This window comes from Theropithecus gelada, chromosome 14, assembly GCF_003255815.1.
Source record: "Theropithecus gelada isolate Dixy chromosome 14, Tgel_1.0, whole genome shotgun sequence".
In the NCBI taxonomy this organism is placed as follows: Eukaryota; Metazoa; Chordata; class Mammalia; order Primates; family Cercopithecidae; genus Theropithecus; species Theropithecus gelada.
The window spans coordinates 92,926,634-92,952,112 of record NC_037682.1 but is presented as its reverse complement, the minus strand read 5'-3'; the positions used below and the strand labels follow the sequence as shown (position 1 = coordinate 92,952,112).

Sequence of the window (25,479 nt, the reverse complement as noted above, 5' to 3'; positions counted from 1 at the left end):
ACTGCATTTGTTTCTTGGGCACTAGTTGGAGATTTTTTTCTTTCTTTTGCTTTTTTTTTTTTTTTGAGATAGGGTCTCACTCCATTGCTCAGGCCAATCAAAGCTCACTGCAGTCTTGACTTCCTGACCTCAGGTGATCTTCCCATCTTAGCCTCCCAGGTAGCTGGGACTATTAGGTGCACACCACCGTGACAATTAATGCTTTGTATTTTTTGTAGAGACAGGGTTTCAAATTCCTGGGCTCAAGTGGTCCACCCACCTTGGCCTCCCAAAGTTCTGGGATTACAGGGGTGAGCCACTGTGCCCAGCCTAGTTGCAGATTTCTTAACATTAATTACATGTTCTTTTCATAGATTTTTTTCCCAACAAACACTGGCTGTTTCCAGCTTAAATATCTAAGTAATACTGAACGCCTCAATGCTAAGAATTTCCACCTGAGCCTGTACAGTTAAAGCTGCTTGTGTCAAAGACATGCATATTGCAACTCCATGGAAAATGAAGTGAAAAAGTGAGTAAAAAAGTATTTTTTATGTTAAAAATGTATATTTTATTTACTCATTCAACAATTTTATTGAGCATCTATTGTGCATTGGGCACTATGATAGCAACAATACAGTGAACTCCTCTACCCTCCCAGCATCCCCACCCATGTGTCCTTTTCTGTGTGTTTATCACGGAGGAGTAGTTTTCAAAAGCGTGGTCAAGAGAACTTGTGGAGGGGAGATAGAGGGGCAGGCACGAGCCTAAGATATCACTGTTGTGAAGCTAATGGAACGTGTATGACAATTCATTTATTTTGTATTATGTCAGGTACTAAAGATACTTGAAAAAATGTAAAACAGTTCAACTCTTTTGGAAAATATCATTTTTCATCAAAATTATGTTATTTGTGCTAATATGTAATAGGCTTATTCTTATTTTCAATAAATACATATTTTTAAATGTTCTGTTTGAATTTCTAATACAGTAAATATCAATAAATGTAATCCATAAAAACAGAAGCCCTTTGGGGATCCTTCATGATCTTTTAAGTTTATAAAGGTGTTGTGAGATGAAGAAGTTTGAGAGCCACTGCCACAGATGAGATTAGAAGGCTGTGCACCAAATTTTAAGTTTTCTTCAGGTGATGAAATTATAAGTGGTTTTAACATACTTCTTCATTAGTTTTCACATTTTCTAAAGGAAAATCATTAAATTATTATTTTAAACATCACATTTTTTTTTTTTTTGCTTATATGTGTTATGGTGATTTCTGCATCTTGTGTGTGTCTTACATATGTAACTGTGCTCTAAATCAGTGATTTATAGCCTTATAAAAACTCAAACTCACTGGGCAAGAAAACTTTGTTGAGCTTTTTGTCCTTTGTAATTTTAAGCAAAATATATTTGTCTTTTAAAATTTGACAACAGAAACATTTGATTGTTTATAATGAACGAGACAGTCAATTCTCAATCTATGCTTTTAATTCTCAACTCAACCTTCAAAGCATATTTGTATCGATTGCCTGATTATACCACTGTACAGTGGATCTCTGCTCTGAGTATAACTGAGACCCAGGTGAAGGTTTTAAGGATACTATTTTCCATATGCCTTTATAATGGTAAGACACAGCCTAGTGACATTTGGCTCTTAAAGGGATTTTATAGGTTAAGGAAAACAATTGTAAATAACCAATGTGTGCTTAGGGCTGTGCCGGGCACTATGACATTTTTCTCTATTCTAAAGGTTCTCAAACTTTCACGTACATAAGAATCACTTGGGGAGGCTGACAAAAATGCAGCTTCCCAAGGCCTCAGTCTTGGATATTGTGGTTTATAAGGTCTATGGTAAAACCCTGGAATCTTCATTTTAACAAGTCTTGCAGCATGGCCCCTCCCATTCCAGTGAACTTGCTTTCTTACTGATCTCCAGTGATGTCTTAGGAGTTAAAACCAGTGTCCTCTCCTGATCTCCTAAATCATTTTTTTTTTGCAGCTTCTACCACTGTTGGCCAAGCTTTCTCATGCTGTCCATTCTTCTTTTTCTGAACCTTAAATAAAACCATTCCCCAAAGACCAATGCTTGGCCATTTGTTCTTTTTCATTTAGTAAGCCCCCCTTGCTAGGTACCCTCACCTTCACCTATACAGTGTAATTGCTGTGTACAAGTTTCTTAAATGGCATCAAACTCCATGCTCGCTCCTGGTTCCAGCTGCACCTTTCTAACTGCCTCTCATTGGCCCTCACAGCCTCCTCAAACCCTATGGCCAAAATTTTCCCTTCCTCCTACATACGCACAAGCTAAGATCAGAAGCGAAACCACCATTCTTTCCAACACTGTCTCAGAGACTTGGAAACTTCTTTTCCTGTCCCTTACTCCTAGCATCAAAACAGTAGCCCAATCCTGATCCTATCCATAAAAATCTCCTTAGAGCTTTTCATCCCTTTGCTACTCTCCTGATTCAGGCCTTTTAAACATTTTTTTTTTTTTTTTTTTTTTTGAGACGGAGTCTCGCTCTGTTGCCCAGGCTGGAGTGCAGTGGCGGGATCTCGGATCTCGGCTCACCGCAAGCTCCGCCTCCCGGGCCGACGCCATTCTCCTGCCTCAGCCTCCCGAGTAGCTGGGACTACAGGCGCCCGCCACCGCACCCAGCTAATTTTTTTGTATTTTTAGTAGAGACGGGGTTTCACCGTGTTAGCCAGGATGGTCTTGATCTCCTGACCTTGTGATCCACCCGCCTCAGCCTCCCAAAGTGCTGGGATTACAGGCGTGAGCCACCGCGCCCGGCTAGGCCTTTTAAATCTTACCAGTTCCATCTTAAATGGTTGACTGTTCTCTCCCCCTCACAACCCCCTGGAACATGATCTGTTCCGGTGCATGGCTGATTAGATCACTCATGTGTTCAATGACCTGCAGTGCCTGTGGCAATGCCAGAGGGGTTACTTTTCTGTTGCTCGAGGCCATCCACTAAAATCTCCCAACTGGTCTCTTTCCCAAATATGGCTAGTCTTCCTGCTGCCTCTACTCTTTCCATCTCTTTCAAGGTCTAATTCAAGGGTAACCTTGAGCTCCTTAGGGAAAAAACAATGAGACAGGCATTGCAGAGGGTCTGGGAAATTCCCTCAACTTCTATGAGTTGTTCAGTTTTATTTAAGTGTACAAAAGAATATCCGGTAACTGTTAAGAGTTAGTGTTTAAATACTACTAATATATTAATCAGAGGCTTGAGTGTCTTAGGCAAGCCGTTTCAACAATAATTATAATAATAGTTATTAATGTAGAAGCCATCTACAGAGCACCTGTCGTGTTCAAACACAGTATTGCGTACATTCCCAACAATGTGGCAAGCTGAGAATTATGATCTTCATTGTATGGATAAAGAAAATAGATTCCCCAAAATTGCTAACTCTGAGGTTACATGAACTAGAAAGTGGTGAACTAAAAATTTGAACTAGGGTCTGTCTGACCTAAAGTTCATTCATGTTCCCCTGTGCCTATCTCAGTGAAAAGTTGTGACACAAATCGCAGTATTGTGAACTGACAGACTGTGACTCTGAAGGTAGAGCTGAGTGAGCTCTAAGTTTATGTTGATGCCCATTAAAAGTTGATTTAGAGTATTCAGAATGTAAAAAGATATTAAAGAAGTATGAATTGGCCAGGCTCAGTGGCTCACGCCTGTAATCCCAGCACTTTGGGAGGCTGAGGTGGGTGGATCACCTGAGGTCAGGAGTTCAAGACCAGCCGGGCCAACCTGGTGAAACTCCGTCTCTACTAAAATTACAAAAATTAGCCGGGCATGGTGGTGGGTGCCTGTAGTCTCAGCTACTCAGGAGGCTGAGGCAGGAGAATCACTTGAACCTGGGAGGCAGAGGTTGCGGTGAGCCAAGATCACACCACTGCACTCCAGCCTGGTGACAGAGTGAGACTCTATCTCAAAAAAAAACAAAAAAAGAAGAAGAAAAAGAAGAAGTATCATTTGACTGTTGAATATCTGAGTGTATTTTTATTATATGACGGCTTTCTGATTTACTTCATCCATAGATTGTTTTCTTAAAGCTCTATGGGATTACCTCTTTGATTATGATTACTTGAGTTTTTGCTTAACAGGCTGACTTTTTAGAGCTTTCTAATAAAAGGGCTCCATCTAGTGAGCAGTTCAACTATGTAGCATAACAGAAGAAGTAGCAAGGTTAAATCCCTTACACCAAGGCCTAAAAATCAAGACAATCTCAGAGCAATGATGTCTGCTGTGACATGCATGGGGCTTAGTTTTCACCATGCCTTGGTCAAAAGGAAGAAGATAAAGTCACTGCTGACAGAGCTAAGGTGCACGTGCTCTTGGCTCAGCTATTTAAATACTAAGCACTGACCATTATTCTAGGAAGAGACCAAAGTGGCTCTACTCCATGCAGTTAAAAAAACCTAATACCTGAGGGCCCTCACTGGGCTTTGAACAAAACCAAAAAGAGTTTGAAGGTTATTGTTATCCTCAATAACTATCCCATGCCCAGTACTGTATAGGTACTTTATAAATGTTTGCTGAAAAAGTCCACATACTTTTACAGGTTGATAAAAATTCTTTGGTTAAATAACTTTTAGAGGAACTATACAACTTTTAGAGGAACTACACAACAACTATACAACAATATCTGTGATTCCTTTACTTCACAGCCTCAATTAGCCAGACATGGGAGGCTCAAAAATGTCTTGGTACATCTAAAGGAAAAATCAAGGTTTGTTATCTCATTTATATGCTCTTTCTTTCTTTTTTTTTTTTTTGAGACAGAGTCTCACTCTGTTGCCCAGGCGGGAGTGCAGTGGCCAGATCTCAGCTCACTGCAAGCTCCGCCTCCCAGGTTTACGCCATTCTCCTGCCTCAGCCTCCCGAGTAGCTGGGACTACAGGCGCCCACCACCTCGCTCGGCTAGTTTTTTTGTACTTTTTAGTAGAGACGGGGTTTCACCGTGTTCACCAGGATGGTCTCAATCTCCTGACCTCGTGATCCGCCCGTCTCGGCCTCCCAAAGTGCTGGGATTACAGGCTTGAGCCACCGCGCCCGGCCTTATGCTCTTTCAACAATAGGCATTGTGTCTCCTACCTGTACTAGCAGCTGATAGTAAAAAAATATTAATAATGAAAAGCCCCTGCCTTTATGAAATTCCATTATTCATATTAAAAACCAAAGCCCAATGTAGATCAGAAGAATAAATTTGAAAGCAAGAAGAGTAAAGCAGGAACTTTAGAAGCAAGCACATTAGTAGGAGCAAGATGTAACAACTCATACCCTTTTAATAATGGAACGGAATGTAAAATCTGAGAACCCCTAATGAAATTATGTACTCTAAAAACAAAGTCTCCTTGGGCAATTAACTCTACAACATCTCAGTGGTCCTTAAGAATAACCATATTTTTCAATGGATGTCCATGATGATTCCTCCAGAAAGTTATATAACTTTTAAAAATCAAGAACCTGCTTTTGAAAAGTGTTCCTAAAATGATTGCCATCAAAGATGTATAAAGGATTATAGCAATTTTTATCTTCTAGGAAATGTGTGTGTTTAGAGCCCTTATTCTGTGAAGATTTCAGCAAATGAGACATCACTATCACAATCTGAGATGAAAATGCTGTTTACAGACATGACTTCCTGTGAAGGGCCAGTGGACTTAAATTTGACCATCTGCATAGTGGGAGAGGCGGAGCTGTCACAGAGAGTGTCGTGTCAATACAAAGCAACAATGTCGCCACTTTTTTTTTTAGATGCATTTAAGGGTTTTGAGAACTTACCGCCCAGAAGAAACCAGCTTAGGTGAACCCACATTTTCAAACAGTTGAGCTTTTGCTGCCACTCTGAAAAATGATTTAAAATGCAAGTTTTATGAAGTCAATCACACTCATTCTGCTCAAAGTGAAATTCAGGATTACCAGTTAAACAAGACAAAAAATGGTTGTCAACGATTGCCAGAATTAGAAGGGAATTTTAATTGTTTTAACCTTTAATGTCAATGAGACTTTTAGATCTAAGCTCCAGCTTACAGAGTACCAGACTGTAATAAACCTACAGCTACTTCCTCTGGGGATCTCACTGTCCTCATCCTTTTTATCTCAGAAAACCACGGGAGCAGTAAAAGGAACATTTTCTGTCTACTCTGCTCCCAGCAGCACCTTATTGACTCCTGTGGAGCCACAAGTGAAGACGCAAAGAATCAAATCAACATGACAAAAGCTCTTTTAGTTAAGAAAACACTAATTATAACACTATTGATGTATTTTTTTTATATGTGAACATATGTCTGTAAAGTGAAAAGGGCAAACTCTGAAAATATGGCCAATAAACAAATCTGTGATTTCCATCTTGTTTCAAATCATGAAGGGTAAGGCAGACAGGATATGTTCTAATTGAACAGGTAAGACTATCGGGTATGACTGAAAAGAATTGAAAGAGTTTCTATATTTACTGGAAGACTCTCTAAAATTCCTTGATATTCTAAGCTAGATTAAAAAAAAATCTATCTTATTTCTTTAATTGACAAACTCTTCTCCCAGAGCCAAGTCATTTGATTATCTCAAAGATCATTTTACATCTAATATAGAACACACACTTTCCTCATTTGAATGTCTACTTTATCCTTCCAATCACAAACAGAAACTCTTCTCTTTCCTCCACAAAGAATGGAGTTTATATTCTCTCATCTTCCCTGATATAGTGGCTTAACATTTCTTTCCCTTAATGGGTAGAACTACACACAATGGGGAGTAGACACATTGACAAATATATTCGCCTATACCACTGTAACTGGATTTCCAACCAAAAGAGATAGTGTACATTGAACATGCTCTGCGACCAAAAGGTTCTTGTCAGAGAAAAGGATGAACTAATGAATTTATGACATAGTTCCTATAGAAACAGGCTTAGTAAAATGTCTTACTGGACTTTTAATGAATAATTAAAATGTCAGGAAGCATGCCATCATGTTAAAAATGGAGATGGTAAAACAGAAGGAGCACAGAATTGAAGTCAGAGAACCCTAGGTTGGAAACAGTAGAAAGCATCAGTTCTCATCATCTCTAAAGTGTGGTTTATACTACCCATTTCAAAAGGACACTGCAGACCTTAAAATAGATAACTCATGTAAAGACATCCAGTAATGGCTCAGATGGCATTAGGAAATTCTCAGCAAATGTCAGGAAAACAAAATGAAAGGGAGAGAAACTTTTTATTTCCAGATTTTGCTTACTTGTTTAGCCAGGTTTCCATTGTTCGTCTTCACCCATTTTCTATTCATGTCTATGTACCCTTCTCCTATCAGCCTTTACACTTCTGCATCATTTCCTTTGATGAGAAGTACCCCCTTTTGCCTTTCGTATTCCTCATTCTCTACTAGCTGGTTTAAATCAGTGAGGACTCAGATATGGGGGTGTAGGATGGAAGGGAGAAAGACACTGCTTTAAAACAGTGAGGAGAGCAGGGACCTGGTTTATGGTCAATGCGTGGCAGTCTCTTCAGCTGAGAGATGGATGTTTAGCTTTTAACAGGAACACTTTTAGTTCCAAAGCTATAATTACTGTATTATACATCCATTTTCATTTCCTCGAATTAAGTCATAGCTCTGCTTCAAAGGAAAGTGCTTGAAGTGCTGCCCTGTGAGATTCTGTACACATCCAAAGACTTCCATATCATTCATAGAAAAGAATAGAGTCTTACAGAAGTGGACTGTACCCACTCTATAGATAAAGCATTCCCGACATATTCAACTTGTGGAATTTCCAAGAGTTCTTCTGAAACGCTCAGCTCCTCTCTGTACCCCTGGGAGACACAGCAAATATACAAACACTCACTTACACTGAGCCAGGACGCTGATAGCCATTGCTTGAGGCAGTGTCTAGTCTTAATCTCCTGCACATTTTTGGAGGCAGGTCTGGGTTTGGTGAAGTTTTGGGTGTCTCCTTGGAACCTACAGAAGTTAAGCTTTGAATAGATCCACTGTAGCTCTTGTTTCCTAAAAAGAAAGCCCAAGAAAATAGGTAAGGTGCTATTAGACAACATAATAGCAGTAACACAGTACATGTGCATAACAAAAGGAAGCATTTTTCTCTGAGCCCAAATGGGAAAGTACAGAATGTTCTTCGAGCACAGCAACCCATCACTCAGGGAGATCAAAATCTACAGTAATTACAAAGACATCACTTCACAGACACGGAAAGATTCAGGAAAAATGTCACAGTGCCTAGGTTGTAAAATCCAAGCACAGGAACAAAGTAGATAAGCATCATTAGTTTCTCCACCATTAACTTTATCCCCGCTTAACCATGCTAAATAATCCAGCAAAAGGGACACTGAGACAATGACATCTTGTACAAGTTCCATTCTGCCTTACCTTCAGCTGCAGAGATGGATCTGAGAGAAGAAGCAGAAGCTCTTTTCAGTCCTGAAAGCCCATAAGGCCCTTTCTTGACTAGGTCTATGGGTGGGGAAACGTCTCCTGGGCTAGTGACTGAAGCAACACTCTGGCAATCTGATTCTGCATCTGTCTTGGTTGCATCTTCTCTAGAACTTGATTCAGGACTAGTTGTCCAGAGACCAAGGCTTTTCTGTCCATTGGAAGATGATGGGGTTGCAATCCAAGGAATCCCTCCAGATTTCTCCCTGGGCTGGCAGGAAGCTGACTTTGTAGTGCTATTTTGTTCAGAGGAATGAGAAGAGAGTGACTCAATGCTCCCCATAGGTGTGCTGTCTGGGCTGCTGCTATAGGAGTCACCTAAGGAGTAGGAGGGAGAGAGAAAAAAGCAACTGTAACTATCTATTGATAACAGCATCACCAAAACCCTTCTGTTCTCCAACTTACCATGTGTTCTGTGGCCACCTGACCACATTTAAGTGGTAGGCCCCTACCTAGTATGGAGAACTGTCCTCGGTACTGGAGAAAGACTTTAAAATATGCATTTGAACTTGTTGAACGTATTTTTCAATACTATTTCAGGAAGATTATATATGTACCTATGAACTACCTGCCTTTAGGTAATAACTTTACTTCTCTAAGTATAAGTGGGTTGACTTGAATTCAGGCAAAATTTGTTTATGAAACAGAATTCAGAAGAGAAATAAGATTCCTTCACGATATTACAAGGAATCAATGAAAGGGGATATAGTAAAAACATATTTCTGCTTTCTTTTACTTTTCTGATCATAGGTGATTGATTCCAAGTCACGAAGTACTCAGCCTTCTTTCATTCAAAGGCACCCCCTCAATTTTCAAAGGCTTTTTTCCTTTCCTGCTAAGAATATAGAAATGTAAGAAACTGGCTATTTTGCTGGTTTTATTTTCTAATGTTCCTAAAAGCAAGTTATAAGAAAAATCAGATAAAGCATAATAATACATTCATTCATATATGTCTCAATTAAAAATTAGTAAACTATTTTTTTTTAATTTTTCTGGGTACATAATTGGTATGCATATTTATGGAGAACATGGGATATTTTGATACAGGTGTGCAGTGTAAAATAAGCACATCACGGTAATGGAGCATCCACCTCCTCAGGCATTTATCCTTTGAGTTACAAATAATCCAATTACATTCTTTTAGTTATTTTAAAATATATACTTATTATTGACTATTTTCTATTAAATATTGACTGTGGGCAAAAAATTGGAGTGGGGAGTATAAAATAAAATGAGAACGGCCACAGTTTAATGCGTGCCATGGTCTCAAGGTGCCACCCACATCACTGAGGGCTTGGCTCAGAATTGTAAGTTAATGATAATGTGTGTTGTTGCTTTTTATCTTTTCTCTTTCAGACACTGATACCCAAGAGATAATGCTTTGAGAACATAATGTGAAAGGAAGGAAGAAAATGACAGCTTCAGTCAGACTTTATCTTCCTTTCTTCTTTACCACTTTGACAATAGGACAAAACCTGCTACAAAGTAGCACCCAATGTACTTAATCACAGCTAAAGAAAAAAGGGCCTTGAGCCCTTTTTTCTTTTTTTCCTTTTGTATCAATAATGAATTTGCTTACCCCAAGCAACTGTACAACTATTGACGAGAATATACAAATGATAAAAGAGGTGGTGTTGGGGTAAGAACATCAGTGTGAACATCTTCTATTTCTACCTAATTACCAATACAGTGAAGTACAGCTGAACTAAAGAATGAAGAAAGCATCTCCCTAAGGCCGGGTGCACTTACTATCAGGTTCAGCCAGGCATGGAGTATACCTCCCTCTGGGCTTCCTAGACCCTGTAGAGAGGCAGATTGCTCGTGTCCTTCGGGATCCAGATCGAGACTGAGGCTGAGGAAGAGGAATGCTTGGGTCTGGAGCCGTATGAAAAATCTACATATAAGAAAAACAGACCATGGTCAATAAAAGGGTGATATTGCCACTGTCATCATAAAATAAGCTTTGAACTATACACTACTTAATCAGCTGCAAAAAATAAGTATGCTAGAGCAATTGTAACTTTTCCATTTATCTGGAGTATTCTTTCTTTCACTGGGTTTTCTTTTTCATTCTCTCCCATTTCCCAAAAGTAAAATTTAGAAGATCTTTCAATAACTTTAAGAAACCCTCCAAATATGAACAAGACATATTGATGGTTTTTATTGTAATATTCTCTTTCCACCTTCATACTCTGAAAAAACATAACCTGAGAGGAACTGAGGCTCATTCTGTATCATTTCTTCCACTGAATGGCTCCTTGCTTCTCAGGAGAAGATGCTGCCATGCTGTTGGCTCTGAGCTGTCAAGGAGTGTGGCAAACTGCAGGTAAAGGTATGGAGCAGAGCTACAGGACACAGCCATGTGCTCTTGCGTTGTGAGAGAGCTTGTGCCCTTAGACACTAAGGGCGTGCTTCTGTGGGTGCTGGGAAGGGACCCAGGGGAGGAGAGGGCCTTAGTCATTCCCTCACAAGGACCAGATCAGAGATAAAAGGATTCCAAATTGTTAGACCTTAATTGGCTCAATTTGCTTAATATTCTAACTAATTCAGCTTTCAAAATTTCCCATTTTCATAGTTATTCTAAGATCTCACTTTTTTCAAGAAATCCTTAGGGACTAGATATAGAGAAGACTTCAAGACTGTTCCCTATATTTTTTTCTTTTGTTTAGTTAGAACATTACCTCTACATAATTAAGAGTTTGATTTCAAAGGGATACAAAGAGAAGCTTAAAATAGACCTAACCACAAAGTGATTTTAAAGTGTTTTCTGCATAGGAGTAATAAACTTACCATACAATGTAAAGAAGAAAACCTTCTGAAGTCAATTATGTAGAAGGAAAGAAAACCATCTAACTGAAGGATTTTGGGAAGCACTTAAAAACTCAACAACAAGGAAAGAAAATTGAAGTCCCCATTAAGAAGTAATTTATACAAAACTTATGAGCTTTTTACATTTTATAGGAATAAATGATTGTCCTGTAAAGTTCATAGATGATACAAATGCAAAATTCCTTTATAAAAGCAAGATATAAAACTTGACACTTCCACTTGAAAACGCAGCCTACCTTTTCATAGTGCTCTATCAGAATTTCCACCACAATATTCTGAAATTTAATATTCATCATAGCAGCCACAGTTTCTTCCTGTGCTCTCATTAGAGTCGGGCCAAATATGACACCAAGATTTGAGACAGTCATGAGATTTTGTTGGCTGTGTAGTGATACTCTGCAAATAACGAGCAACAAAAATATCTTAAGTTACATGTTTCAAAATTATGAAATAGTCTCTTCTATCAAATTTGTGGTGCAAAAAACATAAACTATGCCATTATAGGCAAATTGTCCTACTTTTAGCCATTTCCAATTGGCATTTGGAGTATGGCCTAAAAAGATGTAAACAGATAACATTAACTCAAATAAAACATAATTACAGACAAAACAAATTAAAGAAAAAAAAACTCTATTTTCCTAAATCAAGTACAATTACCCTAGAGAGATGATCAGCTGCTTGTTATTTTCAACACTACCATACTTCTTTTGGAACAAACAGTTAAGAGTAGACTGGTGGCAATTATATTCAGAGTCACCAAACATTATTGAGAACCTATTGCCAGGAATTTTCATACATATTATTATATTTAATCTTCCCAGTAAGTCAGACATTCCTATTGTACAAATTTTTAAAATCCCAGAAGCTCCTAAAGAAACATGTATTTTGAGGTCACAACAAATTCAGGACAGAGGTGCTGTTTCAATTCAGGTCCCCTGACTGCAAATCAATGGGTTCCTTGAGCTCCTGGGATAGATCACTGACCAATACATGTTTCTTTTCTTTCTCCTTCATCTGTTTCATCCATCCATCCATCCATCCATCCGTCCATCCAAAACTTCCCTGAGTGCCTCCCTAGTGTTGGGTGCTGTGCTAGGCAAACAGTGAGACAAGGAGATGCGGTAGCATCATTGCTTGCTTGACAATAAAATAAAAAACCTCTGATATCACTGACCTGTGCAAAGTAATCCTAGCAACTATCAAGAATGACTTTGACTAGTTCACTAATTTATTCTGGAAATTAGATACATTCTTTAGAGGATACCTCATTCGTTTGACTTATCTTTTAGTTTAACTACTCATTTTTCTATCTTACTCCAAGTCAGGTTATTAGTATAACACAAGATTATGTTTATATCAGACTGACCATGCATCACAAACTGCATTCTACAACCAAAAGTAAGATTTTATGGGAAATCTAGGATTTTAGACTATCCATGCAACTCCTGTCACAGAATAGGAAGAGAAGGCTGCCACGCTGACTGACGTTTTCCTTATGCTATAGAGAGCACGAGCTAAGAAAGCATTTAGTTCAAGTAAGAAGAGTTTCATTCCAAGTTTCCTTTTAATATAATCAAATATTATACATTAATTGCTTAATATGTATTAGAAAATCTACTCAGGAAAGTAGTATGTAAATGTAGTAAGCCTATCTAGATTCAGAGCTTGGATCCATCTCTTGGAAGTTGGGTAAGCTCATTTATGTTATTTAATATCTCCAGGTTTCGGTTTCCTTATCTGTAAATTATATATATAACAACCCATGTTGGGTTGTTGCGAGAATTAAATGAAATAATAAATTAAATCATATATGATCTCAAGATAATATTATCCCCTGAAATTAAATTAGCTTTAGGCACTCTTGCTAAAATGTCATAGTTCCCATAATGTAAATAAAGTGGAATATAGTTAATATTAAGCTCATTAAGAATAAACTTATGAATCTGAAAAACTTGGTTTTGCGGTGGGTTCATGACTACATTGCACAGAAGATGGATTATGTTGACGATTGATTTTCTTTTCATTGAGTTTTCTTTCTGCTGGGCTACTCAACTGTTACAGACTCCCACTACTCACCATTTCAGCAGGTTCTACAACTTATTCCCTCAACTCATGTAGGGAGCTGATACCCCACTGCTATCTCCTGGAACATATCCCTTTCTTTTATTAAAAGAGGAAATATATATCAGGATCTGTCAACTTGTATTGTTTCAAATCTAGGAGTTTACACATAAAGAAACCAACATCATATGCTTAAGAGTTCTGCTTATGGAAATGGTAGAATGTAAGGAGCCCCCATGGACCCAATACCCAGACAAAAAATCATAATGGATAAAAATTATTATTTAAAACCATACCCAAAAACACTTAAAGTCTCTAGAAAAAAACTTAAAGAATAAAGAAATATTTGTTCAAGAAAATCTACTAATTTTCAATAAGAAAAGCCAAGAGTCTGTGGCTTTTGAGGTACAACTGGCTCCCTCTTTCTTCCACCCCCAGCTCAATATGACTGAAACTCCACTCTGGGCAAATGTGGCCAAGAAGACAAGGCTCCCTCTTTTCTCAGCCCCAAGTCAAAGAATATAGTATCTCATGGGTTTGGCAGGCTGTGAGCATGTCTCAGGCCCTCTACCTGTGGGTTGCTGAGGCTGAATTCCCAGTGAATGCAACTGAAAAGGCACTCACTGGGAATTCAGCCTCTGCAACCCAGAGAATTCTTTGCCTCCAACTAGCCACACATGTAGGGTGGATACCTTTACCTGAGGTGCAGCAGGCCAAGAATATTGGTGCCAAAATCTCCCTCATTTCAGGACTACCTCCCTCAGCCAGTGCCGAGAGCAATGGGTCAAAGATTTTACCAGAGGGAGTGGAGTCCATATGAACAGAAAACTCTTGACTCTCTCGCTAAATCATAAGAAATAACTAGGAAAAGAGACAGAAAGAGCCCTCTTAGCATCATAACAAATCTCAAAGACTTTTTTTTTTTAAGTGACCTGGCAAGGAGCTGTAATTTAACTGGATATGCTCTAGGGTATTGTCAAAAACAACAGAGCAGTCTACTAGCAGTTAGTGAAAACTAACAAGCTGGATGTGATACCAAATGAAGCAGACAGCTTTACAGACCTGCTAAGGAAACAAACAGAACTCTCCCGAAACTACTGTTATCCCTGGGTGACTGTGGTCACGTCCCAAGACTGCATTTCCTGAAGAGATAATAGAAGAAGCTTCACACTGAGGAGGAAATAGACTTCACCAAAATAGTTGACTAAAGATACTAAATTAGCCTGGGCACGGTGACTCAAACCTGTAATCCCAGCGCTTTGGGAGGCCAAGGTGGGTGGATCACCTGAGGATCAGGAGTTCGAGACCAGCCTGACCAACATGGTGAAACTTCATCTCTACTAAAAATACAAAATTAATCGGGTGTGGTGGTGAGTGCCTGCAATCCCAGCTACCTGGGAGGCTGAGGCAGGAGAATCACTTGAACCTGGGAGGCAGAGGTTGCAGTGAGCAAAGATTGTGCCACTGCACTCCAGCCTGGGTGGCAGAGTGAAACTTTGTCTCAAAAAAAAAAAAAAAAGAGAAAAGATACTAAATAAATAAGCAAACAACAATAAAAGCAAGAGAGGATCAGTATTAGTATCAGTATTAGTTGCTACAAAACAGTAGCTAAAATGCCATGTCTTCAACCAAAAATTATGACAATGCAAAGAAACAGGAAAGTGTGACTGGTATACCAGGAAAAAAGTAGATAATAAAAACTGCCTGTGAGCAGACCCAAATGTCAGATTTAAACAGAAAAAGACTTCAAAGAAGTCATAAATATATCCAAAGTCCTCAAGAAAACCATGTCTAAAGATGAAGTATGGAGGTGTGGTAGCAATGTTTCATCAAATAGAGAATGTCAATAATGAGAGAGAAGTTGAACCCGGGAGGCGGAGCTTGCAGTGAGCTGAGATCCGGCCACTGCACTCCAGCCTGGGCGACAGCGCGAGACTCCGTCTCAAAAAAAAAAAAAAAAAAAAAAAAAAAAAAAAAAAAAAAATAAGAACCAAATGAAAACTGAAGTTGAAAAGTACAACAGCTGAAATGAAAAGTTCATTACTGGGGTTCAACACTAAATTAGAACTGACAGAAGAGTGAATCAGTAAACTTGAAGTATCAATAGAGATTATGCAATCTGAGGAATGGAGAGAAAGAAAAAAAAATGAAGAAAAATAGATCATCAGAAAAAAATCTGTGACATTAAGCACACTCATAAATGCATAACGGAAGTACCAGTAGCAGATGAAAGAGAGAAGTAGAAAAAAATATTCAAAGATATAGTGGCTGAAAATTTTCCAAATTTGATTAAAAACATTAATCTATATATCCAAGAAGCTCAACAAACTCCAAGTAGAATAACTGCAAAGATATCCACAGCAAGACACATCACAGTAAAAGTGCACAAGCCAAAGACAAAAAGAAAATTCTGAAAGCATTAAGAGAAAAAGTCTTACTGGGGTCTACAAAGAACCCCAATAAGCTTATTTCTCAATAGAAACAATAATGGTTAGAAGGCAGAGGGATGGCATATTCAAAATGCTTAAAGAAAAAAAAGTCTGCCAACTAAGAATCTTCTATCCAGCAAAATTAACCTGCAAAAAGGAGGGTGAAATAAAGACATTTTCAGGATACAAAAATTGAGAACTTATTGCTAGCAGATCTGCATCACAAAAAATACTAAAGGACATTCTTCAGGCTGAAAGCAAGTGACCTTAGACTGTAATTCAAATGCACATGTAAAAACAAACAAACAAATAAAAAAACAAAAAACAAAAAACCCAATGTAGGTAATTAGGTAATTAAAAGAGTATAAATACATATTTCTTCTCCTTCCTTTTCTTGATTTTAAAATGCAATTTTAATAATATGTATGTATTAATAATTATATTGTTGGGCCTATAGCATTTAAAAATGTAGTATATTTGACAGTAACAGCACAAATGAAAAGCATAAAGCAAAGCTGTAGTGGAGTAAGAAAGTAATACTAGATGGTAATTCAAATTTATAGGAACAAATGAAAAGGTTAAAAAATGGTAAATAAGAAGGTTAATAAATGTATCAAACTCTATAAATGTACTTGCTCCTCTTTCTTCCCTCAACTTCATCTCTAAGAGGCATAAAATTACATAAATAAGGATAACAATGGATTGTTGGGATATAACATATATAGATATAACATGTTTATTAATGATAGCACAAAAAGGAGAAAGAGGAAATAGAACTATGTAAAAATAATGTTTCTATAGCTCACATGAATTAAGTACATTCTGATAATCTTATATGATTATCTTATATGATAAGCCCTAGAAAATCTATTAGGACAAGAAAGCAGTAAAATTAAAACTGAATAGCAAAGACAACATGAAACATATAGAAAACAAAAAGAAAAATGGTAGATATAGGTCCAACCACATCAAGAATAACATTAAATGTGAATGGATTAAACAATACAATCAAAAGTCAGAGATTATCAAACTGAATTAAAAAACAATAAGATCCAACTATATGCTTTCTACAGTAGATATACATTAGACTCAGAAATACAAAAGGTTGAAAGTAAAAGGACGGAAGATGTATCATGCAAACAGTTACCAAATGAAAGCCAGAAGAACCATACCAATATCATACAAAATGGATTTTAAAACAAAAAAATGCTATTAGAGATAAAGATAAAATATAATGATAAAAGGATCAATCTGGCCAGGTGTGGTGGCTCATGCCTGTAATCCCAGCACTTTGGGACACTGAGGCAGGTGGATCACGAGGTCAAGAGATAGAGACCATCCTGGCCAATATGGTGAAACCCCGTCTCTACTAAAAATACAAAAATTAACTAAAATTAGCTGGGCGTGGTGTCACGTGTCTCTAGTCCCAGCTACTCAGGAGGCTGAGGCAGGAGAATCACTTGAACCCAGGAGATGGAGGGTGCAGTAAGCCGAGATCGTGCCACTGCACTCCAGCCTGGTGACAGAGCGAGACTCTGTCTCAAAAAAAAAAGGGTCAATCTAACAGGAATATATAACAATTATAAACATATAGAGTTAATAACAAAGTACTCAAATACATGAAGCAAAGTCATGCGCTCCTGAGTGGGCTTTCCAAACAGTGAATCAAGAATTTTGTTTAGTTTTACATTTGCACTGAGTAAGGATTATTGGTCACCTGAATATTATTGAATTAAAAACATCAACTGGCAAATGTAATACCACTAGCAAATATCCATGTGTAAAATGAAAAGATTTTCATTTAGGAGAAATCAACTTTCACTCTTACTTTACATTCAAAAGAAATTCCATAATAATTTTCTAAAATGTTATGCTCCTAATGAATACATAAGTCCCCCCACAATTTTTTTCTGTAATTTAATAACACTTTTAAATATTTAAAACTAGTTGAGAATCAAAGAAAACACCACAGATAGCAAACAAAAGGACTCTTAGGAAGAAATCAATGATTTATACTGTTTCTCAGACTTAATTAATGGAAATCTGGAATCAGTCCTTTAGTCTTTAGAATCCCAATCTAGGTTGATTGTCCTAATTTTTTTTCAGCCATGAAAGGTTGCCAGGGATCAAGAGTGTTATTAGCTGTTTGCTGTTTTTATAAGTAAATTTGTGGTGATCTGAATGCACATTCCACAGCTGCTTTTTGGTGAGCAAGGTTTGACCTTTTGAAAGTTCAAGAAAGAAGCCAGGAATGGTGGGGAAGGATGAGCAAAGTAATTTAAGCATTCTTTAGTGGCCAGATACTCTCCTGTGCTAGTGCCTGTGCCAAAGCCACACAGAGTCATATTAAGGGTATGGCTTGTGTTAATCTATTATTCTGGATAATTAAGCAAACATATTTTGTGTGACACACATGTGGATTTTCAAAGGACATTTTCAAAGCTTTTACTAGAAAATTAGTTTGAAGACCAACAAGAAAATGTCTAATAAATTGTATAAATTTCATGAAGAGCTCACACAACTCAAAACTAATACTGACCAACATAGCAAGTCCTGTGTTCATTAGCTAAAAGGAGTGCTGCTATGAGTCAATAGTTAATGATGAACTTTAAGTGATGTTGATCCTAGTAGATTTCCTTTTTATTTTAAATAGTGGTGGTGGTAATGGGTATGTGGGGGAAGATTTACATTATCTAAAAGCCTGCAAGTTGAGATGAGATTTATGAATATGTTTATGTAGCACTACAGAATGAGCATCTGTTATCCAAAATGCTTGAGAACAGAAGTGTTTGGATTTCAGATATTTTTCAGATTTTAAAATATCTGCATTATATTTACTAGTTGAGCATCCCAAATCCAAAAAGTTCCAATGAGCATTATAATTGAGCAACATCTTGGCACTCAAAAAGTTGTAGAATTTGGAGCATTTTGAATTTTTGATTTTCAGACTTGGGATACTCAAGTTGTATTTCAAATGTATATGGCTCAAATGAGCATAAATTGGGTTACTACTTATTATGAAGAATGAAGGATTAATCATTTTATTGTAAATCATGGTACTCATTAAAATGGGAAATATGGTACTCATTAAATATTCCCATTGAAATATTTCCCATTTTAATGTGTACCATGATTTACAATAAAATGATTAATCCTTCATTCTACTAAATAATGCTACAGGAAATTCTTAAGTAAGTTTAAAACTGGATTTAGACATTTGTTTCCAGCAGCATGGCAAATTCACTTTGGGCTTAAATATGTGTTTGTCTCTCTCTCTGTATCTTTCAATTTATAGAGAGATAGATAGTAGATAGATATAATATTTATAATGATTAATTTTGCATGTCAACTTGGCTAGGCTATGATACCAAGATATTTGGTTGAAGATTATCCTAGATATTTCTGTTAAGGTATTTTGTTCAGATGACATCATCATTTAAATGAGTAGTCTTTAAGTAGAGTAGATTACCCTCCATAATATGGGTGGGGCTCATCCAATCAGTTGAAGGTCTTAAAAGGAAAACAACAACAACAACAACAACAACAACAACAACAAAAAACTGAGTTCCCAGAGTAACAAGGAATTCTGTCTCAAGGTTGCCTTTGGATTCAAGCTTCAATATCAACTCTTTCCTGCCAGCCTGCACTGCAGATTTCAGACTTATTAGCCTCAATAATCAAGTGAACCAATTCCTTAAAATCAATCAATCAATCTCTATCTCTTTACATATATATTAAATATATGTACACACACACACACACAGACACTATTGCTTTTGTTTCTGCAGATAGCTCTGGCTAATACAGTATTTATCTACAAAGAGAGATTTTAAATATATGAATAAACTAGCAGCAAAGTTAGAAAAATCTCCAGAGATCAAGTGAAATAATGAATACATGGAGGGAATCTCACAGTTAAGTGTTAGTTTTACCTAGGGGAACCTGTTGACTTTAGTAGTATAGAGCACTGGTCTTCAAACTCATTGCTTATAATGCACCGAAAAGAATTGGGAGGAAAAAAACTATATACTCCTTCATTTTCAAGTTGACACATCTACTTGTTTCATCATTAGTTTAACAATTGCAAAGGATATAATTATTTGCATAATTATATGCAAATAAACATATACAGGTACACACACTCATATAGAAATATCTTAAAAACAAATTGCCATACTATTTTTAAGCAAATTCAATGGACTCTAATTATAATACCAATATTATAACATCATCACACACTTTAAAAAGACATGAACAAACTTAACAGATGAACAATAAGTTAAATGAACAATGTAAGTTAGAGAATTACTTGACCAGATGCTTTATTAAGATGTCCAGCATCTCTCTGTTTTTCTCTGGCAATTTGTGCACCAATGCATGTACAGCCTCCACCCTGTAGTTCTGGTCATCAGATTCTGTTACATAAAAAAGGTTGCAAATGTTCAAGTTTTAATTGCAATTCAATTGCATTTAATTGCATTCAATTGAATTTCATTCAATGTAAATATTAGTAATCTAATCACAATTACCACCTCTACCCCTCATGCCTCATAGGCACTGCTTCATGTAGTACCATCATTATCATTCCCTGTGACTTGCAGAAGTTGAGTAACTCGCCCATGGTCATGAAGTTAGGAAGTAGAGAAGCCAAAGGAGCCCAGTTCTACAGATTCCACACAGATGCTCTTAGCCACTGAACTGTATACTTTGATACAACCAATACTCATCACCTGCTTGGGTTTTACTACCTAAAGACACAATCAAACTTTTAGATATGTGAATGACCACAGCAACTGCTATAGATTTCCTAATGTGCCAGTCACTAGAGTACGTATTAGTCTATTTATATGGTTTGGCTGTGTCCTCACCCAAATCTCATCTTAATTGTAGTTCCCATAATCCCTACGTGTTGTGGGAGGGACCCAGTGGGAGGTGAGGTAATGGAATCATGGGGGTGGTTACCCTATGCTGTTCTCATGATAGTGAGTGAGTTCTCATGAGATCTGATGGTTTTATAAGGGGCTTTTCCCCCCTTCCTTAGCACTTCTCTGTCCTGCCACCATGTGAGGAGGCACCTTCTGCCATGATTGTAAGTTTCCTGAGTTGCTCCCCGCCATGTGGAACTGTGAGTCAATTAAACCTCTTTTTCTTATAAATTACTGAGTCTTGGATGTTTCTTCATAGTAGTGTGGTAATACACCCATAGAAAGCTCCTAGAGATTCAACCCAGTGTGACCAGATGAAGCCCCGCATTCCTCTCATTTTACAAATATAAAGACAATACAGGAGAACTGTTCTGAAATGTTAGCATTATTACATAAACATAAGCCCCACAGATTTTCAGCCCATAATGACAACAGTAAATGTAAAATATAAGAATCATCTATGGCAAGCGTAGTCTGCCAAGTGAAAGCTAAGATGTTGGCATGTCTGCTAGAGAAATGTCTAACATTTCAGAACAAGAAAGCTTCATTTAACATTCTCTTACTGCGGCAAATAAATTCTAGGATGATTCCCCACTGTACCAAATTTTTTCTCCAGAAAGTGCCTTGACTCACAGGATTCACATTATGGGATTACCATTTCACCTGGGAGCAGCTATTTAGACATGGGGTGAAGAGAGAGCCTGGCTCAGGCTAAACATGAGGTCTAACCTAGCAACTGGAATGGAGACATCAAAAATCTGATCTTACTGCTGGCTATGTGAAAAGGCAGACAATGTAAAATCAGGGCTGAAGTGACCAAACGTATACTCGGGAGGCTGAGGCAGGAGAATGGCGTAAACCCGGGAGGCGGAGCTTGCAGTGAGCTGAGATCCGGTCACTGCACTCCAGCCTGGGCGACAGAGCGAGACTCCGTCTCACAAAAAAAAAAAAAAAAAAAAAAAAAAAAGAAAATCTGACTGGGAAGGAAAGCGAGAATGACAGAAATACAGTAGAGAACAAAGATGAGAGATCCTCAGGAAAGAGTGAGTAGAGAAATGTCAAATCCCAAGTTGGCAGTTCCCGGTTGCAGGCTCATGGAAACCCTGACCTCTGTTCTGCCAAGGAATACACTGAAATATCTCTTAGGATCTGAATAACTTCCCCTTTATACTGAGCTGGACTTCTGCTGCTTGAAACCAAATAACCTAATTTTCTTAACTTAGCATCTAGTAAATATGGCTATCTTAGGTCCAGACAAAAGATGAGTTCATATATATAAGGATTATATTTTAAATATCATGGTCATGAATATTATTATTATAATATAATTATCATTTGCTACAGAAGCAAATGGAGAAAAAACTTGTGACCAAGAGCTTGTACTGAAACAATAAGCTCATTGAGTCATTTTAGCCAAGTAACTCAAATTTCCTTTGTTATAAAGCAAAATTTCTGTAAGAAAGGGTTCTGGGTTAAGAGTAAAAAAAAAAAACAAAAATCCGGCTTGCAGCCCTGATTTTGCCATGAATTTATTAGTGTCATTGTACATATTATTTGTCCACTTTGGGTCCTGATTTCCTAGTTCATAGAATGAGAGGTCAGATTATATATTTTCTCTGGTCCTATATGTCCTACAAAGATTTCTATGAAGAGGAGGTAGAATGGAGAGCTTCAAGAGAAAACTAAATAGTGTAGATTTATAGGAGATCATGTGGTTAGTCATAAAAGCTGGATTGAAAACCGAGGCCATTCAATTTTATCTGACACTTTTATCAGCACACATTTCCTGTGACATTACAATGTGTGCAAATAAACCAACGCAACTAATTTCTTTCTTGGATTGTGAAAAATAATCTGGTTGTAGTCACACCTCATACATCTTAACAATGAAATGCCAGCTCTTAATTATTACAAGTTGTTGTGATGGGCTCAGATGGTACCTGGCACTTCAGTCTCAATGGTTTACAAATACATGTTACTAACTTCTCATATAGCACATGTCAACTCTTCCTGCTAATATTTTAAATTGATCTATCTATTCATATCACATGATGGCAATCACAGATCAAAACAAATGACATAAATGTGATCATTGCAAATAAAATATGAGGGAGAGGGGACTGATGGAAGTGCCTGCTGTCTGCCAAAAATATTTGACTCATCTCCAGACTGAGGAATATAGTACATGAGCATGTGCAGGGACATAATTGTCTGTACATATTTAGAGTCCTGCTTAGTTGATCTTATAAGAAACTGATACTTGTCATTCAAATAAGATGAAATTAGAATAATAATTCCTCATGGTTCTTTCTAATCACCAGACTGTTACCCAGTGAGGTCTAAGTGTCAACATATTTCAGTTAATTCTGCAATTTCTTATTGGCTTCTAAACCACATTATAAATTACCAAATATCAGATTAACAACTTTTTTTTTTTGTTTTTTTAATTTGAGATGGAGTTTCACTCTTGTTTCCTGGGCTGGAGTGCAATGGCACAATCTCAGCTCACCGCAACCTCCGCCTCCTGGGTTCAAGCGATCCTCCTGCCTCAGCCTCCCGAGTAGCTGGGATTACAGGCATGCGCCACCACGCCCAGCTAATTTTGTATTTTTAGTAGAGACAGGGTTTCTCCATGTTGGTCAGGTTGGTCTCGAACTCCCGACCTCAGGTGATCTGCCCACCTCCGCCTCCCAAAGTGCTAGAATTACAGGTGTGAGCCACCGTGCCCAGCTCAGATTAACAACTTTTTAAGCAATACTTGAAAAAAATCTTCACTAGCTGATACTAGTAATATATGCCTAAGTATGGCAGCATAAAACTACATCAATTATAAAGTGTATGTGATTCAAGTATACTTACTAACAGCAATGATAAAATCTTTGTGCAACTTGTAAGTCATCAGTGGTTCTGCAAGGCACCTACAACAGAGAAGTAAAGCACATGTTAGAATAGTAGTATCTTTTATTCTCCCCTAAACTTTAAGTGTTTCTTTAAGAATCAGGTGACTGTCATTCATCAATTAAAAATAAAATAATATATAAATAAGTAAATAAAAGAACTGGGTGATTTGGCAGTTTGATAAAGTTCCAGTAGTGGGGCCACAGAGAGACCTAAAACGCAGATCTCGAAGACATCAATGTACTTCTTTCCATGACTGTATTAGCAACTTAGTACTTAGTGTTTCTTTCCATGACTGTATTAAGAGGGGAGACTGGGAGACAATTTTTTCAGTGTCAGAATTATCTTACCAGAGGAACAAATATGGGAACAATAGTTAAAAAACAAAACAACACAACTTTCCATTCCAATTTGTTATTTTAAAAAGTACATAGAAATCCCATATACAAACTTCATATGAAACAACAAATACTAATTTAGTACTCAATATTATATAGTCTTTTAAATTATTATTGGAAAAATCAAGTACAAGTTCCAGAACACTAAATGTAAATCTTACCATGTCATGCTATTTCACCTTTTGTGAGGGAACTGAGCTACCGAGTGAAGCTTCTGGACACAGGCTCCATGAAGTCACACGGTTACTACCCAAGGGGTGAGTCAGAGACTGCATCCAGAGTACTAGGAGTTAAACCCTCCTCACCTGAGGTAGTTTTTCAGCCCACTCGTTATCGTCTTATTGTCCCACAGTTCAATATCAATATCAATATCAGGAGGGGATTTAGGAGCTGGAAATAATAAAACAAGATGTTTAAATTGTGTAGTTCAAAATATTCCTTATGCAATTATGAAAAATGGGCACAAACATAAGTAGGTCAAAAGAGAGAGGTCTTCATTTCTTAGAATGCAAAGAGTTAACGTTAGGACTGTTGTTTGTGTGAATTGATAAAAAGCTGACACTAAAACTCAAAGATATATCCTATGAAATAAGTGTCCTAAATGAAATTACTGCTAATTGCTAACACGACAGAGCAGTTACCATGTGCCCAGCATGCTTCTAAGTGCTTTACAGAGATTAACATATCCAATCCTCACAACTCTTAAGAGGCAGGTACCATTATTATCCCTATTTTTATAAACAAGGAGGCTGAGACACAAAGACATTAAGCAAATTACTCAAGGTCACAAAACCTGTAAGTTGCTGAGCTAGGATTCCAAATGACTCTAGCTAGCATCTATGCATCTTATTGTATCTCTAGCTTACCAAAGGACACTTGGGAGAAAAAAAATACAGTATTATAAATATGCCCCCTCAAATTCTCATTGTTCATCTATCATAAATAAACATTAAAAACTGAATATAAATATGAACTTTAAATATTATTTGAAAATATTCAAAGTCACACTAGTCAAAGAAGCCTATACTTTAGATTACCTATAAGAACACAAAACTTATGTAAGTTGCTTCATCCAAAACTTACAAAATATGGTATTCATGAGTTTTTGAACTTTGGAGTTCACTCCTCCTATTCGGTAGAGTCCTAAAATGGTGATACCTAATAGGAAGGAAAATCACAAGAAAATGGCTTGAGACACAGCTTGGCAAGTACAGAATGTGAAAAACTCAGACATATGCCTAACAAAATTTGAAAGCTACTTATCCAATTTCACAGTACAACTTTAGCAAAGCTATCCTGGAAACACCCATCAGACTTCTATTTCTCAGAGCAGACACTGAACAGTGATTTGAAAGTCTCTGAAGATCTTCAAAGTAGCAAAGTGTAGCTGCCTATTCACCAGTATTTGAATATAAAAAAGCAATGGAGATGGGAAGGGATGATCAGTATTACTCATGTTCTATTTCTTCAGAGTCATGGAGTCCTCCTGCACGTTGAAAAGTCCTATGGCATTTATATCT

At 37.3% G+C, this 25,479-nt stretch overlaps 1 protein-coding gene across 1 annotated transcript in view; it reads right to left on the bottom strand.

Moving 5' to 3' along the window:
- The window catches only part of ARHGAP42 (Rho GTPase activating protein 42), a 309,795-nt gene that overhangs the window by 9,778 nt on the left and 274,538 nt on the right, over positions 1-25,479 (bottom strand). The window contains exons 14-22 of the mRNA XM_025358156.1: positions 25,043-25,117; positions 24,265-24,349; positions 23,523-23,581; positions 20,048-20,153; positions 11,485-11,644; positions 10,169-10,313; positions 8,357-8,737; positions 7,822-7,978; positions 5,766-5,828 (exon numbers count right to left, since the gene is read on the bottom strand). Of these exons, the coding sequence (XP_025213941.1) occupies positions 5,766-5,828; positions 7,822-7,978; positions 8,357-8,737; positions 10,169-10,313; positions 11,485-11,644; positions 20,048-20,153; positions 23,523-23,581; positions 24,265-24,349; positions 25,043-25,117 (1,231 nt within the window). The remainder of the gene's footprint in view (positions 1-5,765; positions 5,829-7,821; positions 7,979-8,356; positions 8,738-10,168; positions 10,314-11,484; positions 11,645-20,047; positions 20,154-23,522; positions 23,582-24,264; positions 24,350-25,042; positions 25,118-25,479) is intronic.